Below are 18,455 nucleotides of genomic sequence, written 5' to 3'. Positions count from 1 at the left end.
TGGGTTTTGAAGGAAAGGAGAATGAAATCTAAAACAAGGATAGAGAGAAAGAGAAGAATAGCGGATGGAATCTGTTGCTGGACGTGTGTCTCTCTCAACAAGATCAACGGATGGTTTTGAAGATAGTTGTGGTTCCGGCTCTTGCTGGACGAAGTGTGTCTCTCTCAAGATCGACAAGGGATGGAAATGGATCGAAGGACTCCACAAAGAACAATGGATCGGCTCTTTGATATGTCGGACGGCTGCTCTCAATAGTTTCTCACGACTGAAAGACTTAGGGTTTCTTTGCTTAAGCAAAACGATTTCATAAAAAAGACTTGGCCAAAAATTTGGCTACTACAAGAGTTTAAATAGCTGTTCCTTAATGGACTCTAAAAGATAAAAAGGCCTAGACAAATGGCCATAGTCTTAACCGAAACAAATTAAAGAAAAGCAATAGACCGGTCGCGGCTTGAGATGTCCGGATCAGAACTCATAGTATGCTTGCATGTTGCCTCATTAAAACCTCGGAAAAACCCAGTGGGACAAAACCCGATAAGGAAAAAGAGTACAACACATACTACTCCTTCTGATGGACGGGCTACATCTCTGAACCGGAAGCAAGTGGGTTGGATGGATTGAGGATGAAGGTGGAAATGATCAGGCCGGCTTCATTCTGGTCGATGGAGGAGAATTGGCTTGAATGGAAGGAGTCTGGAACCTCTAATGACTCGCTGGTGTCTTCAAGCTTTAAGTCGGCCAACTCCTGGATCAATAGTTGCTTGAATCCGGTTTGTTCCTGTGCAAGCAACTCCTGGACAGCTTTGGCAAATCCAGCTCTTATAACCCTTGAGCCGGACCTTGTGGTAGGACCTTTGCGGATGATGGGAACCTCAGTCGTGGGTACTACAACATCCCCTCCCTCTTGAACAGGTTCTGTCCTCAGAACATCTCCGTCATCTGCAATATAAGGAGACAAATCAGACACATTGAACGTTCGGATACTTGGAACTCACCTGGCAGCTCTAGCCGGTAGGCATTGTCATTGATCCGGTCGAGCACTCGGAAAGGGCCGTCCCCTCGTGGGGATAATTTGCTCTTCCTCTCTTCCGGAAACCGTTCTGGCCTCATGTGGAGCCACACCCAGTCGCCTGGTTGGAAGATAACTTCTGTGCGTCCCTTGTTGAGCTTAATCCGGTTCCGTTCAGCCTTCTTCTCCAAAGTCTCCTTGACTTGCCGGTGCATGTTCTTCACAAACTCGGCCTTTTTGTCACCACTTTGGCTAACTTGCATGGCTGGGGGCAGTGCGGATAGGTCCATGGGCGTCTCTGGTCTAAAGCCATACACGATCTCAAAAGGGGAGAGGTTAGTAATAGAGTGCCTTGCATGGTTATAAGCAAACTCAATGAAAGGCAAACAACTCAACCAATTTCTAAGATTCTTACCCACCGTAGCCCTCAACAACTGAGAGAGTGTACGGTTTACTACCTCGGTCTGACCATCAGTCTGTGGGTGGCAAGTGGTCGAGAAGAGGAGCTTGGTTCCAAGCTTCTTCCACAATGTTCTCCAGAAGTGGCTGAGGAATTTTGTGTCTCGGTCGGACACAATGGTACGTGGCACTCCATGTAAGCGCACTACTTCCTTGAAGAAGAGATCAGCGGTTTGGCTTGCATCATTGGTCTTAGAACACGGAATGAAATGTGCCATCTTGGAGAACCTGTCCACTACAACAAAAAATGGAATCCTTGTGTTCTATCTTGGGCAAGCCCAGCACAAAGTCCATAGACAGATCAACCCATGGTGCAATAGGAATAGGTAAAGGCATGTGTAAACCATAAGGATGCGACCTGGATTTGGTTTTGAGACAGACAGTGCACTTGGAGCATAGGCTCTCGACGTAACGCCTCATCCTGGGCCAATAGAAGTGATCGGAGAGGACGCTCAGGGTTTTGTCTCGGCCGAAATGCCCCATCAACCCGCCCCCATGAGCTTCTCGTGTCAGTAAGTCTCGCATGGAACCATGAGGAATGCACAGGCGCTTCTCCTTGAAGAGGAACCCGTCCTGCTGATAGAATGGACCCATGGCTCCCTTAGCCGTGTTACTGTAAAGCTCAGAAAAATCAGGGTCAGTTTCATAAGACATTTAAGTTGTTCAAACCCATGATCTTGGCCTCCATGGTGGTAATGAGCGTGTGGCGTCGGGATAGAGCGTCGGCCACTACGTTGTCCTTCCCCTTCTTGTACTTGATCACATAAGGAAAAGTCTCCACGAACTCCAGCCACCTAGCATGCCTCCTCTTGAGTGTGGTCTGGCCCCTCAAGTGTTTAAGAGTTCGTGATCTGTATGAATAATAAACTCTTTAGACAGAAGATAATGTTGCCAAGTCTCAAGTGACCTTACTAGAGCATATAGCTCTTTATCATAGGTGGGGTAATTGAGGGCGGCCCACTCAATTTCTCACTAAAGAAAGCCACTGGCCGGCCTCCTTGGGTCAGTACGGCTCCATCCCTGTCCCTGAGGCATCACACTCAATCTCAAAAGGTTTATCAAAATCAGGAAGAGTTAGGACCGGTGCATGCGTCAAACTATATTTAAGCCTGTTGAAAGACTCCTCTTGGCAGGTCCCCAAGTAAAGGATACATTCTTCTTGATCACGGAGGTCATTGGGGCGGCAATGGTACTGAAATCCTTCACAAATCGTCGATAGAAACTGGCCAGGCCATGGAAGCTGCGGACATGTCCGATCGTGGTCGGGGTTGGCCAGTCTTGTATCGCCTTGATCTTCTCCTCATCAACCTTCAGTCCCTGTGAACTCACAACAAAGCCTAAAAATACCAACTGATCAGTGCAGAAAACACATTTCTTAAGGTTAGCATAAAGGCCTTCTTGCCTCAAGGCTTTCAAAACCTGTTCTAGATGTCCAATGTGTTCAGTTAAGGACCTGCTGTAAATCAGGATGTCATCAAAGTACACAACCACGAATTTACCAATGTAAGGTCGGAGGACCTCGTTCATGAGCCTCATGAATGTGCTAGGGGCGTTGGTAAGGCCGAACGGCATCACCAGCCACTCGTACAGACCTTGTTTGGTCTTGAAGGCGGTTTTCCATTCATCTCCTTCCTTCATGCGGACTTGATGGTATCCACTCCTGAGATCAATCTTAGAAAACACAACAGACCCACTCAGTTCATCCAACATATCATCTAATCTAGGTATACGGTACCGATATTTGATGGTTATGTTGTTGATGGCTCAACAGTCCACACACATACGCTACGTTCCATCCTTCTTAGGCACTAGTAGAACCGGGACCGCACAGGGGCTAAGGCTCTCGCGGATGTAGCCTTTGTCCATGAGGTCTTGGACCTGCCGCTCCAACTCCTTAGCCTCCTCAGGGTTGACACGGTAAGCGGCACGGTTTGGTAGGGGCGCGCCGGGTACAAGGTCGATCTGATGTTCTATGCCACGGACAGGGGTAAACCGGCTGGAATCTCATCAGGAAAGACATCCTTGTAGCGTCCCATGAGGTCTTGTACTACATCCGGCACTTCAGGAGCCTAAAAACCTGCAAAACAACCTTCCTTAAAGATCATTAGTAGCACCTGTGTCTCACGTTGCAATGATTTAAGCACTTGACCGGAAGTCATGTAAAGGTTAGCGTTACTTACCTGGCCGGACTGTGTCATTGCCTTCTGCATATCATGAACTTCTTGGGGGCTGAGAGGTGCTAGGCTGTGCTTCTTGTTGTTGTGGACGAAGCTATAAATGTTGGTGCGTCCATGGTGAAGGGTCTCCTTGTCAAACTGCCATGGCCTTCCTAGAAGTATATGTCCGGCTTGCATGGGTACAACATCACACTTGACCTGGTCATGGTACTTGCCAATACTAAAGGACACGACAACTTGTTCGGCAATCTTGAGCTCAGTCTCATCATTGAGCCATTTGAGACGGTATGGCCGAGGATGGGCGGTTTTGACCAACCCTAGCTTATCAACAAGGTACTTGCTAGCCACGTTAGTACAAGATCCACCATCTATGATCAAACTACATACCTTTTGATCAACACTACATCTGGTGTGGAAGATGTTCTCCCGCTGGATGGTCTCTGGATCAAAGAGGGTGCTAAGAGCTCTCCGGGTCACTAGCAGCTCACCTGTCTCCGGGTAATCGGTTACCTCCTCGTCAGAGATCACTGCCGCGGCCTCTGCCTCGTCTTGGGATTCATACTCGCCATCCCCTTTTAGGACCATCACTCGCTTGTTTTGACAATCCCGAGCGTAGTGGCCTTTGCCCTGACACTTATAACAAATGATGTCACGAGTGCGCAAAGTTTGGGCTTGAGTCTTACCCTGCTCCGGCTTAGATGCATTAGACGATTCAGCCTGGTTTGTCTTGAATCGGCTCTCAATCTCAATCGTCTTGCCCTTGTCGCCTTGTTTTGATCCCGGTTGGGTCCAAGCAGGCTTGCTGCGGCTGGTACTGGCCGTCTTGCGCTTGATGTGCTGCTCGGCTTGCGTAGCAAAGTGCAATAGATCGTTGAAATCTTCATAGTGTTGTCTCTCCACCTTGCGGGCAATGCGGTCTTGCAACCCTTCCAGGAATTGGGACATCATTGTCTCCTCGGGCTCGTCGGTCTCAAGCTTATTCCTAAGTGCCTCGAACTCCTCAAAGTACTCCTCCACAGTCTTAGTTCCCTGCGTAAGTTTACGAAAACGTTTTTAGCACATCACGCTGGTAGTAAGATGGAATGTACCTCGCGCGAAGCTTGGTCTGCATCTCGGTCCAATTACGCGCTCTCTCCACACTGGCCCGGACTTAGCAACGTCTCGATCCCACCACGACAGAGCATTGTCCGTCAGCTGGGCTGCTGCTAGGGCAACCTTCTTGGCTTCACTATATTGGTAATAGTCGAAGATGTACTCCATGCGCTTCTCCCACACGATGTAGGCATCCGGATCAACTTGCCAGCAAACGTTGGGGGATGAAGCTTAAGCGCCTTGCCTCCCAACCAGGGCTCTTCATCCTCTCGGTCTCGACCTCCCCTATGGTCGCGGCCTCCTCCTACTTGGGCCCGGGGTCCTCGCGCGTTCCTCCTACCTCCCCGGTTCGGCCTCTCCTCGTCCTGACTGTGCGTATCATCGGTACTGTCCGCGTCCGAGTCAGTGTCATGCGGATCCGGCTGACGCCTTCCTGGTGGTCGAGGTCCGTTGGGCCTGCCTCCCTGCCGTAGCTGAGCAAGCTCGCGGTGATAGTCCTAAGGCTCGCCCTCAGTTCTTCATTGTCAGCTAAGAGCTGAGCGTTTATGGCCGCTTGGTCTTGACCTACATCTCCCATAGTTCTCTGCAAAGAAACTTCAAAGAAAGATTAAAAGGCAAGGGGGGGGGGGGTTAAATAGTTGCTTGGGTCGGATACTTTTGAGTATCGACCAAGGCCAAGAGTAAATGCAAAAATTTATGGTAAAAATCGAATCAAGTTGAAAAAGGAAAGAGGAATATTTTTTTTGAATTTTCGAAAACTTGGAAAGAAAGTAAAACTTCTACAATTTTTTTTTTTTTTTTTTTTTTTTAAATGCAAAATCGAAAACTTGGAAAACAATCCGAAAACTTAAAAAAAAGGAAAGTAAATATATATATATTTTTTTTGGAATTGTGACGGCTAGGGTTCAGAAAGAACTGAGTTTCGCAGGAAACTTCAGCTCTGATACCAAAATGTTGTAGGCACGGGTCGAGGGTCGAACGGACGGACGGACGGACGGACTGATGGCTGTTCCGCGGGTCAGTCTTTGGCTCGGATGGATGGTACCGGCCGGGTCGTCTCTTGTTGGCGTTTGTACCTGAATCAAGTATGAGCTTTGGTGAGTTTACGGTAGAACTAAGAACAGAAACAGAGAAGCTATTGGACAAATGATAAATGGACAAGATATGATTTTTATGGGTTTTGAAGGAAAGGAGAATGAAATCTAAAAACAAGGACAGAGAGAAAGAGAAGAATAGCGGATGGAATCTGTTGCTGGACGTGTGTCTCTCTCAACAAGATCAACGGATGGTTTGAAGGATAGTTGTGGTTCCGGCTCTTGCTGGACGTGTGTCTCTCTCAAGATCGGACAAGGGATGGAATGGATCGAAGGACACCACAAAGAACAATGGATCGGCTCTTTGATATGTCGGACGGCTGCTCTCAATAGTTTCTCACGACTGAAAGACTTAGGGTTTCTTTGCTTAAGCAAAACGATTTCATAAAAAACACTTGGCCGAAAATTTGGCTACTACAAGAGTTTAAATAGCTGTTCCTTAATGGACTCTAAAAGATAAAAAGGCCTAGACAAATGGCCATAGTCTTAACCGAAACAAATTAAAGAAAAGCAATAGACCGGTCGCGGCTTGAGATGTCCGGATCAGAACTCATAGTATGCTTGCATGTTGCCTCATTAAACCTTTCGGAAAAACCCAGTGGGACAAACCCGATAAGGAAAAAGAGTACAACACATACTACTCCTTCTGATGGACGGCTACATCTCTGAACCGGAAGCAAGTGGGTTGGATGGATTGAGGATGAAGGTGGAAATGATCAGGCCGGCTTCATTCTGGTCGATGGAGGAGAATTGGCTTGAATGGAAGGAGTCTGGAACCTCTAATGACTCGCTGGTGTCTTCAAGCTTTAAGTCGGCCAACTCCTGGATCAATAGTTGCTTGAATCCGGTTTGTTCCTGTGCAAGCAACTCCTGGACAGCTTTGGCAAATCCAGCTCTTATAACCCTTGAGCCGGACCTTGTGGTAGGAACTTTGCGGATGATGGGAACCTCTGTCGTGGGTACTACAACAGGCTGCATGGACTGCTTCCATGCACGGCGACACCTCCTCCTTGTGTTGACACTCAGCTGCTGATGTGATAGACAGAACGTCCTGGCCATATGCATAGAGACACCTCGAGCTTCTTGGTCGGTTTACGCGATTTTTGACCCTTCTGGCATATTTTCGTCCCGCGATCAATCCCGAATATTTTTCCGCTTCCGTTCTGATGAGCTAAATATTTTTAATAAACTCCAATCTGAACTCTGACCTTGGCGGTAAATATTTCCTGATCCTTCGGCTTCATTGAGAACTTCCCTAATACCGAAATTAGGGTTTTCGTCCTATTTCGGGTTTTCCCGTCGTGCTTCGATCCCGTCGTGCTTGCTTCCCGTCGTGCTTAATTCCCAATCTGCTTCCAATGTCTTCGAAATAATATTCCGTTGATACGAAGTTTCGCAGAAAACTTCGTGCTGAAGAAACGTCATTCTTCACAAACGTCGAGCTTCTAAACCGTCGTGCTTCCAAAAATGTTATGCTTCCAAAACATCCGTCTCATCAATCAAAGACATCTTCTAACTATGGTCGAGCAATTTATTCGACTCATAGTTAACTCATGATCAGTTCCTCGCCCACTTCGTACTTCAAAACTTCTCGATCGATCCTTATCGCCCGCGACTTGACCACCACAAAGATACTCGACCACTCTTTTCTCTTTTTTTTTTTAACGGGTTTCTACAGACACCCACAGACGTCCTGTGTGTACTGAACAGACAGCCCATGTGGGCCAAAATCACCCGAACAGTCCACGGGAACGGCCATCGTGCTGAGTCCAGGGACCAGCGTGCTGATATGTGTACTGATGGACAGCCACGGACAACCTGTGTGTGCTGACGGACACACACTGACACACACGGACAGCTAAGGACGTCCTGTGTATGCTGACGGACACCCACAGACGTCTTGTGTGTGCTGAAAGATACCCACAGACGTCCTGTTTGTACTAAACAGACAGCCCACGTGGGCCAAAATCACCCGAACAGTCCACGAGAAGGGCCATCGTGCTGCGTCCAAGGACCAGCGTGCTGAGTCCAAGGACCAGCGTGCTGATATGTGTACTGATGGACAGCCACGGATGTCCTGTGTGTGCTGACAGACACACACAGACAGCCACGGACGTCCTGTATGTGCTGACGGACAGCCACGGACGTCATGTGTGTGCGGGCGGACACGCACGGACGTCTTGTGTGTGCTGAAAGATACCCACGGACATCCTGTTTGTACTGAACAGACAGCCCACATAGGCCAAAATCACCCGAACAGTCCACGGGAAGGGCCAGCATGCTGAGTCCAAGGACCAGCGTGCTGATATGTGTACTGATGGACAGCCACGGACGTCCTGTGTGTGTTGGCGGACACCCACGGACGTCCTGTGTGAACTGAACAGACAGCCCACGTGGGCCAAAATCACCCGAACAGTCCACGGGAAGGGTCAGCATGCTGAGTCCAAGGACCAACATGCTGATATGTGTACTGATGGACAGCCACGGACGTCCTGTGTGTGCTGACGGACACACACGGACAGCCACGGTCGTCCTGTGTGTGCTGCCGAACAGCCACAGACGTCCAGTGTGTACTGAACCGACAGCCCATGTGGGCCAAAATCACCCGAACAGTCCACGGGAAGGGCCAGCGTGCTGAGTCCAAGGACCAGCGTGCTGAGTCCAAGGACCAGCGTGCTGAGTCCAAGGACCAGCGTGCTGATATGTGTACTGATGGACAGCCACGGACGTCCTGTGTGTGCTGAGGAACACACACGGACGTCCTGTGTGTGCTGAGGAACACACACGGACAGCTACGGACGTCCTGTGTGTGCTGACGGACACCCACGGACGTCCTGTGTGTGCTGACAGACACCCACGGACGTCTTGTGTGTGCTTAAAGATACCCATGGACGTCCTGTTTGTACTGAACACCCAAACAGTCCACGAGAAGGGCCAGCGTGCTGAGTCCAAGGACCAGCGTGCTGATATGTGTCTTGATGGACAGCCACAGACGTCCTGTGTGTGCTGACGGACACACACAGACACACACGGACAGTCACGGACGTCCTGTTTGTGCTGACGGACAGCCACGGACGTCCTGTGTGTGCTGGCGGACACCCACGGACGTCCTGTGTGTACTGAACACACAGCCCACGTGGGCCAAAATCACCCAAACAGTTCACGGGAAGGGCCAGCGTGCTGAGTCCAAGGACCAGCGTCCTGATATGTGTACTGATGGACAGACACGGACGTTCTGTGTGTGCTGACGGACACACACGGACAGCCACGGACGTCCTGTGACATCCTGTGTGTGCTGATGGACACACACGGACGTCCTGTGTGTACTGAACAGACAGCCCACGTGGGCCAAAATCACCCACAGACAGCCAAAATCACCCGAGAAGCCAAAAATTAAAAAATAAATATTTTTGAAGAATGTTTTCTGAAAGGACACATCAAAAATATGTCAACAAAGAGTTTAGGATGTCCAGTGTTGTTCAAAAGTTGCTGTAGACATCCGTTTAGACCACGAAACCCCGAACTTTGTAGCATGCAAAAGACATGGTTAGAAGCAAAAGAAAATCATGGAAATTTACCAGAAAATAGCTTTAACCATTCTTATGAAGCATGCAAAAATTCAGATTCAAATTTGAAGTATTTTTTTTTACATTATAAATACTCCCGGAACACAACTAATGTCTACTGGTGACAGATAGAAAAAAAGTGTTTTGTCTATATAAGGGGTAGGCACTCTTTTGAGCCTACCCTCAGTACCCGAAGGGGTATGTAGTGTTGGACTGCTCGGTCCAACACTATTGATGGTTGGGTTGAGGTCGATGGCCGGATTGTCTCCGGTGAATTTTCCGGTAACTTTTCCGGCGAATTTTCCGGCGGACGGTTTTGCCCCTAACTTCAAATTTCGCGCTTGTGTGGTCTTGACATGGTTTCATCCGTCTTCCAGTTGCTCTTTTGATTACATCTCAAGAGTGGTTGGAAAGATTGATGTTAGCGGGGAAAATAAACATTCGGCGTATGAGTGGTGTTTGGATAGCTAGTGTTTGTAGGCTTTGTGCTCGCGCACCCAACTACAGACCAACTATCCTCCTCAGTTTCTTCACTAGCATAGTTTTATATTTGTTGAACTGATCCGGGGCCTGTGTTGCGTACCTATCTGGAAGAATTTGTTAAGCTTTGCTTAAAATGTTGTTTGCGGCATCTCCTTCAGTGGGGAAGTCGGGAACACATAAGCCGACACTTGTGATCCTTGCGTCTTTGCATAATTTATGCATTGTTCGCAAAGGTGAATAACCTGTTTGCTGAGATCTCGGTTGCGGAAATATTATGGTGGTGACTCGAAGAAATTCTGTCCCGCGAAGCATGTTTGTCTCCGGACAAAAGATGACGGTCAATTATGCGTCTGTTCCCACTTTCCATATGTTTGCGGGAATATGACGTGGTCTTTCCCTGATTTATGAATGCTATCTGGTTGATCCTGCCAGTAGTCATATGCTTGTCTCAAAGATTAAGCCATGCATGTGTAAGTATGAACGAATTCAGACTGTGAAACTGCGAATGGCTCATTAAAGCTTGTTTGATGGTAACTACTACTCGGATAACTGTAGTAACTCTAGAGCTAATACGTCCAACAAACCCAGACTTCTGGAAGGGATGATTTTATTAGATAAAAGGTCGACGCGGGCTCTGCCCGTTGCTATGATGATTCATGATAACTTGACGGATCGCATGGCCTTAGTGCTGGCGACGAATCATTCAAATTTCTGCCCTATCAACTTTTGATGGTAGGATAGTGGCCTACCATGGTGTTAACGGGTGATGGAGAATTAGGGTTTCACTACAAGAAAACAGGTCGTTTCCGACTACGGTATTAGTCGGTATTCAGTCGGTAAATGGTCATTTCCGACTGATTAACGACTGATAAGAGTCGTCGTAATATACCTCGTCGCTAAATATTTTAGTCGTAAAACAGTCGGTATTTAGCGACTGTTTGACGACTATTATGATCAGTCGTAACTTCAGTCGGTAATTAGTAGGGCATTTGGCGACTGATTTACGACTTATTTAGTGACTATTCTACGACGGCTTAGTGACTGAATTTAACGACTGCGTTTAGCGACTGAATTTAACGACTGAGTTTAACGACTGCATTTAGCGACTGATTACACGACTGAGTTAGTGACTAACTATCTCTGTAGGAAAACAGTCGGTATATTACTGCTACCGAATCACGACTGATTAGCGACTGAAATGCTTAAAATTTATGACTGATTTCGCGACTGATATGCGACTAATTACCATATTTTTTTGGCTGTTAAATATATGATTTTGGTGTATTGTTTTTCTTGTCCATGATTTGTTATTTAAATCTGCTATTAGTACTACTAAAAACGATTTTGAAATCATAAAAGTTTTAAATACATGTACCATACACAAACAAAAGAACTCCTTAACTTAGGAGTATTCAAGTTTCAAACAGAAACAACTCCAAAGAGTTTACAAGTTTCACACATCCAAAAGGTAGATTTTCACATAGGAGAAGGGAAAGACCTAAACATGATGGGGATCAGATGAAGCTGTTTCTTTGGAGATGAAGTCCAAGAATCTCTGGTCTGTGGTGGCGATGTACTTCCGAACCATTAACAACTCATCGATCGTAGCTTGCTGAGTAGCTATAACTCTGGAACGCTCTTCCTCAACCATTGCCGCAGCAGCAGCAGCTTGGGCACGATCTTCCTCAGCCTTTGCAAGAAGAGCAGCTTGTTCTTTGATTTGACGTTGAGCTTCTTCAAGTTGCTGTTGCATTTGGATGAAAGAGGACAAGCTTCTTGGGTCATATGCCACTTCATTAAGTTGGTTCTTCAAGCTTCCAAGGCCATAAATTTGCCCCCTGTCATTGGTGAAAGTGGCCTATAACAAGCAATAACAAGCAAGACTATATCAATAACAAGTGAGAGACTATTATGAATGCAAAAAAAAGAAAATGTTGAGTAAGAAACCCAACCTGAATAAAAAGCTCATTCTCCTCTTCTATTGATAGTGGTGGATGCTGCCCAGTCTCGGTGTGATCATCAGTCTCAAGGGTGGCCAACTTAGCTTCTTTTTGCTTCTTGAAAGCCTCAATAACCTGTTTAGCTTTGAAATCACTAAAGGTTCCATCTGACTTTGTATGAGCTCTGATGAATACTTCACCAAAGCTCACTGGTCTTCCCAATTCAACAACCTGAAGTAAAATGGAAGAAAAGATCAGTATAAAATGTTTAAAAACCAAACAGACTTATCACAATGAACAGATAAGAAGTAGGGACTCACCATCTCTTGGTGGAGCTGCATATAAGACTTCTGGCCAGAGTTATGTGTGTGAAAGCCAAGACCTTGACGGTCAGACATTCTAGATGCTGATGCTGTAGCACTCTTTGCAACCGCAGCGTCAGTGTCCCAATAGTCGGTCATTAGTTTCCAGAGTGTGTCGCCTATCCAATTAGGCTGCTGCCGAGATGTCCTTACTTCGCTGACCATGTCTTTCATTCGTAGAAGAGCAATGGCCTCGAAATGTTCTTGCACAACACCAGTCAATGATGGATCCCATGTGTGAGTTTTCTACAAATGAACATAGAAGATACTAGTTAGCCATCAAAAACCAAAGAATGAAAAAAACAGTGTGCAATAAACTTGTTCAAAAAACAGAGAAGAGACAGAGAAACTTACGGCAAATTCCAGAAAGTAGCGTTCTTGTCTGTCTCTAGGCACACGAGTCCAGCTGTAGAAAGGCTTATTAAACTTGTTCTTTAAAATCTTGGTAATCTTCCTAGACAAGCTCGACTTGTCATACCCAAACCTACAAACATATAATTATCATCAATACAAATTTTTAAATTAAATTTCTAAAATAAGACAAGCAAAGAACATAACTGATCAATAACCAATAAGCAATGAATCATCAAAGAATCATCAACAAATCTATATTCCTGAATCATCAACAATTGTAAGAAAGGAAGACAAAATACCATGTGGTTCCAGGCTCAAGGTTGCGAGACAGGACAATTGTGTTCTTCGCTCGACCTGGCTGGTTTAGGAGGGAGTTCAAAAGATCCATATGGTCAGAGGCGAGATTAGGTTGAACCGGAGCCTCTACATCGGACATATCCTCCTCGTCCTCCTCTTCTGGAAAAGGAGAATTTTGTGCTTCAGAACTGTGAGGCGATTGAGATGCTCGAACTGGAGCCGGTTGACTTGGAGGAAGTGTGTTCATACGTTCAGTCGAGTGAGTTTGTCGCTGTTGAGGTTGAGACGTCGCAGCAGCTGGAGTGAGAGGCGACGGAGCTGATTGAGAAGGTGGGAAGTTCGTTTCCGGAAACAGCTTTCTCGGAGGAGGATAATCGCGAACAGATGGGAGAGGATTGTTCTTAGGGAGAGGTTTGTTCTTAGGGAGAACGGGTGGGATCGACGGAGATGGATCCCTCGGTACGAAGTCATACTGAGCTGGTAAAGTAGCTGGGCGTTGTGTAACCCGAGAGGAGTTGGGTTTGACGGTATTTCGCTTCCTCTTTCCACCCATCTTCGGAGACAGATGCTGGAGAGATCGGGATCGGCGGGAGAGATCGAGATTGTGACCGGTGGGAGAGATCGAGATCGAGCTCGGTGGGAGAGATGGAGATCGAGACCGGTGGGAGAGAGTGGCCGTCGAGAGAGTGGCTCGAGATTGAAAGTGAGATTAGGGTTAGAAGAGATGAAATAAAATTTTGGGCTTTGTTAACGCGGGCTAAGTCTAAAAATTTTGGGTTTTCCCGGTTTAGATCATCAGTCGCCAATCAGTCGGAATTCAGTCACTATTTTTTAAAATCAAAATTAAATTGAAATTCAATATCAAATTGTAACCAAATATTTTCGCGGTTCAATAATTTTTGGGAGGCAAAACCAAATTTTTGGCTTAATAGTCGGTAATAAGTAGGTAATCAGTCGTTAAATTTGCAAATAAATTTGAAAATAAATTTGAAAATAAATTTGAAAATACAAATATACATAATTAAATATTACAACATATATTTTAAATGTTTTTTGCGATTTAAGAACTTTCGGAGCCAAATAAAAATGTACATAATAAACCTTAATCCTAACCCCTAAATCGAAACCCTAATCCCTAAATCCAAAATAACATTGTATTACAACATAATATGTTAAATACGACAAATAAAGTTTATAACATATATATGAAACATAATATTATACATGGTAACTAAAGTTTAGACCATCATATTACAAGATAATATTATACATGGAAACCGAAGTTTAGAACATCATATTACAAGATAATATTATACATGGAAACCGAAGTTTAGAACATCATATTACAGGATAATATTATACATATGAGCACTTAATTAAGCAACTTAGTACGGTTCATCTTCATCTCCATCTTCATCATCATCTGAAGATGATAAATTACATCGGAATTCATCATTAGGTTCTGCATCTGCCACATCGAAATCAATATTGATCGGTTCTCCAGGAGCATGTACCAAATGGTCGACTTCAAGGTCTTCAACTGTGGTCATCAAAACAGCATCATCGTTTTCTTGTTGCAAAGTCACCGGATCTTTGTCTTCATATTCTCCAAAAATGATTCTCCTCGGATTCACTTTTAGAACATTGAGCCAAGACTGCTTCGGTTTTCTTACATATGGATATGGAATATAACAAACTTGATCTGCTTGAGATGCTGTTAAACAAAAATAAATATAATTAATAAAAATATAAACAATAAGTATATATATACAAACATACCTAGAATAAATGGATCATATTTGTAGTATTTTCTCGATGAGAGAACATCCACTATTCCGCCATTTTTCCGCCGAGTGCCTCTACCAATAACAGGGTCATACCACTTACACTTAAAAAGTGTGATTTTCAAATCGACTATACCCTCGTACTTGATTTGTATGATATCTGTTAAGATCCCATAGTACTGAGATTCATCAGCTGCATTTGTATAACTCTCTCCTTTAGCACATACTCCATAGTTGCAAGTCTTTCGTCCCTCACCATGCGTTTGGGTATGAAACAGAAAACCTCGAGTGAAATAAATTGGCCAGGTTTTGGCTTTATTCACGGGTCCTTGTACAAACTCTTTAACCCAAGCAGGAAAAGGATGTGTTTCGCTCCAGTGAGTAACCTGCAAATATATATACACAAGATTAACACTATGTAAAATTAAGTATTATAATAGTATAACTGAGACGTACATAATCTTTCACCCATATATGATATTCCTCAGCTCTCTTCATGGAGAGATCTCTTTCAGAAAGGTCTGGATATTTTACAGAAAGAAAATCTTCGAACATGCTATATTAGAGCAACAAAATTAAAATATGAGAAGGTATGCATTTGTTAGATTAATATGAGAAATATAAGGTATGGATTTAATTTGTCAAATTATATATACCTCTCAAATGGCTGAAAATAATCACAATTTCGCAAAACATAAGCATGTGCGCATAGATAATCTTTTCGGAAAGCCAAATTTCTTGCATTTCCCCGCTTGGACGACCTACCTGAATAAATATATCTGGTACTCCTTCAACATGATATACAGGGACTTCACCTACTTCAAATCTTGTAAACCTACCATATTAGGACAAGAGATCCACATTTTAGAAGAAAACATATAAATACACATGAAAAGGCGAACATGTAACTAATTATAACATTTACCTCGATTTCGTTTGTATACTGTCAGCGAAGTAGTGTTCTGAGAAATAAGCAATCTCAGCATTGATATATGCTTCAACTATCGACCCTGCTGCATGGCTTTTGTTCGTTGCGTTCGCTTTCAACTTCTTAAAATATCTTTCGAAAAGATACATCCACCTATATTGCACGGGGCCTCCTAGTTCAGCTTCATAGGGGAGATGTATAGTCAAGTGCTCCATCACGTCAAAAAAAGATGGTGGAAATATCTTTTCCAAATTGCATAGTATCAAAACAATATTTTGTTTAAGTTTTTTTAAGCGATTTTTTTGCAAAGTTCTCGAGCAAAGGTCACGGAAAAATAAACCAATCCCTGCAATATATAAACAAATTTAAAATCGTTAATAACCCAATTTATAAACGCTCTTCGAAATGTAATATATCATGAAACTATAATTAATTAATTAATTTGTACCTGATAAAGCAAGATGGACGTTCTCGTCTAGGAGTTCTGCACATATAAATGGAAGTAGCCTCTCCATAAACACATGGCAGTCATGACTCTTCATGCCTGAAAACTTGCGCTTCTCTATATCAACACAGTTAGCTAAGTCGGAAGCATAACCGTCTGGAAATTTTACCCCAACTTTCACACATTCCAATAAACTTTTTCTTGCGCTCTCTCCCAGTGTGTAGGGAGGAAAAGGAGCTTGACCACGACTATCAACATGTAAGTGTTGCCGATCACAGAGAAGTTCTATATCCAATCTTGACTTGATTGTGTCTTTCGACTTACCCTTCACACTCATAAGAGTATTCATGATGTTGTCGAAAAAATTCTTCTCAATATGCATAACATCAAGATTATGTCGAAGATTTAGGTCCCTCCAGTATGGCAACTCCCAGAATATGCTTTCCTTGTGCCAGTTATGTTCCTTCCCATATCCGGGTTTCTTCTTATCGTGACCATTTCCACCACACTGTGACGTTTTTGGTGGATTGACACCTTTTAACCGCTCAGAATAAACTTGCTCACCACTCAAAGATTCAGGTGGAACTTCATTCATAGCATGTTTTCCCTTCAAGAAGTCCTTTCTGTTCTTCCTCAATGGATGGCCACGAGGAAGAAATCTTCGATGACAATCAAACCAACACGTCTTCCTTCCATTCTTCAGATAAAAAGCCTTTGTATCTTCCATACAAATTGGACAAGACAACCTACCATGAGTCGTCCATCCTGATAGCATCCCATATGCTGGAAAGTCGCTTATCGTCCAAAGAAGCACAGCCTTAAGATTAAAATTTTGATTCAAAGAGACATCGTATGCTTCAACTCCAGTAGACCACAGCTCTTTTAACTCCGCAATTAGAGGTTTGAGGAAGATATCTAGACTAGCTCGTGGGTGATTTGGCCCAGAATTCAAAATTGTGAGAAACAAGTACCCTGGATTCATGCACATACCAGGAGGTAGATTATATGGAGTCAAGATCACTGGCCACAACGAATGATTATTAGACATCCCAAATGGATTGAATCCATCCGTAGATAAGCCGAGATAAACATTACGGGGTTCCTCTGCAAACCGGGGATGTTGATCTTGAAAGTGTTTCCACTCTGCTGCATCTGACGGATGAGACATTTCACCCTCCTTTGCTTGGTGCTCTGCATGCCATCTCATTTCTGCTGCTGTCTTCTTGCTCTGATACATTCTCTTCAATCTGTCAGCAATAGGTAGATACCACATACGACTATATGGTACTTTGGTTCTACGTCGTTCGCTTCTAGGCTTCCATCTTGGTGCATCACCAAACTGACACTTATCCCACCTTTCATCCTCTTTCCAGAAGATCATACAATTGTTAACACACACATCAATTTTATAGTACGGGAGACCCAAATTGCGCATCAATCTTTCTGTCTCGTAATGTGAACCGGTTGATTGGTTTCCAGCTGGTAAATAGTCTGTCAACATTTCACATACCGAATCAACGCACTTTTCACTCAAATTATAATCCACCTTATTTTGCATGATCCTAGAAGCCAATGATAATTGCGAGTGACCTTCTCGGCAACCATCATATAAAGGATTTTTCGCTCCTTCTAACAAGTCGTAGAATTTCTTCGAGTGATTGCATTCCGGATCTACTGCATTTTGATAACTATCACCATGTTGATAGTTGTCAAAACTCACATTATCTCGAAATGCATCATTCACCATTTCCACATATCTATCTTCTACTGCATTACCAATGTGATCTTCACTACCACTTAAATGCGTCGGATTAGCATAACTTGTTCCTAAAGCCATATCGAGTTCTTCTCCATGCTTGTACCACACATAATAGTCGAGCATAAACCCTTTACTATATATATGTTTCCAAATTCGATGCCCCGGGAGAAATTTCTCATTCTTGCAAACACTGCAAGGACAAAAGAATTTACCATTATTATCCTGTGTTAGAGGCTGACTGTTTGCAAATGCCATGAATTGCTCTACTCCCGTTGTGAACTCTTCCGAGAAATTCCCCGTTTCTTCATCGATCCTCTTGTACATCCAATCTCGAAAGTTAGTGTAGTTGTAATTACCTCCCATTATGTGACTGAACGTTTTCTCTGATTTTTTTATTCTTTCAAGCGTCGCACGAAGAAAAAATGACTCGGTTGGGTGTATATATAGAAAATGTTTCCGACTGTTTTCCTACTGATTTACGACTGAATTTGCCGACTGATATATTTGGTCGTAAAAGGTTGTTACACCAAACTAGTAACGACATTCACGTGTTTTATACCCGTTTTTGACGACCGAAATGTGACGGTTTCACCTAATATATATCAGTCGCTAAACATTCACTATATTTACCGACTAATTACCGACCGATGCTTACCGACTACACATTAGTCTGTAGTCAGTCGCTAATAAACGACTAGGTTTCTAC

At 44.2% G+C, this 18,455-nt stretch overlaps 2 protein-coding genes across 2 annotated transcripts; both read right to left on the bottom strand.

Moving 5' to 3' along the window:
* Nucleotides 1-10,497: 10,497 nt before the first annotated feature.
* Nucleotides 10,498-13,989, bottom strand: LOC117131065. Its single transcript, XM_033283513.1, has 4 exons — nucleotides 12,836-13,989; nucleotides 12,537-12,666; nucleotides 12,141-12,428; nucleotides 10,498-12,051 (listed from the first exon to the last, which is right to left on the bottom strand). Exons 1-4 carry the CDS (start codon nucleotides 13,384-13,386, stop codon nucleotides 11,764-11,766), a joined length of 1,257 nt encoding a protein of 418 aa, XP_033139404.1. The 5' UTR covers nucleotides 13,387-13,989; the 3' UTR covers nucleotides 10,498-11,763.
* Nucleotides 13,990-15,982: 1,993 nt separating this feature from the next.
* LOC103848286 lies at nucleotides 15,983-18,112 on the bottom strand. The gene has a single exon (XM_033283512.1). The coding sequence runs from the start codon at nucleotides 18,110-18,112 to the stop codon at nucleotides 15,983-15,985; it is 2,130 nt and encodes a 709-aa protein (XP_033139403.1).
* Nucleotides 18,113-18,455: the final 343 nt, after the last annotated feature.

The sequence above is a fragment of the Brassica rapa genome, unplaced genomic scaffold, assembly GCF_000309985.2.
Source record: "Brassica rapa cultivar Chiifu-401-42 unplaced genomic scaffold, CAAS_Brap_v3.01 Scaffold0823, whole genome shotgun sequence".
Classification (NCBI taxonomy): Eukaryota; Viridiplantae; Streptophyta; class Magnoliopsida; order Brassicales; family Brassicaceae; genus Brassica; species Brassica rapa.
The sequence above is the reverse complement of the archived record's forward strand: the minus strand, read 5'-3'. Positions and strand labels throughout refer to the sequence as shown.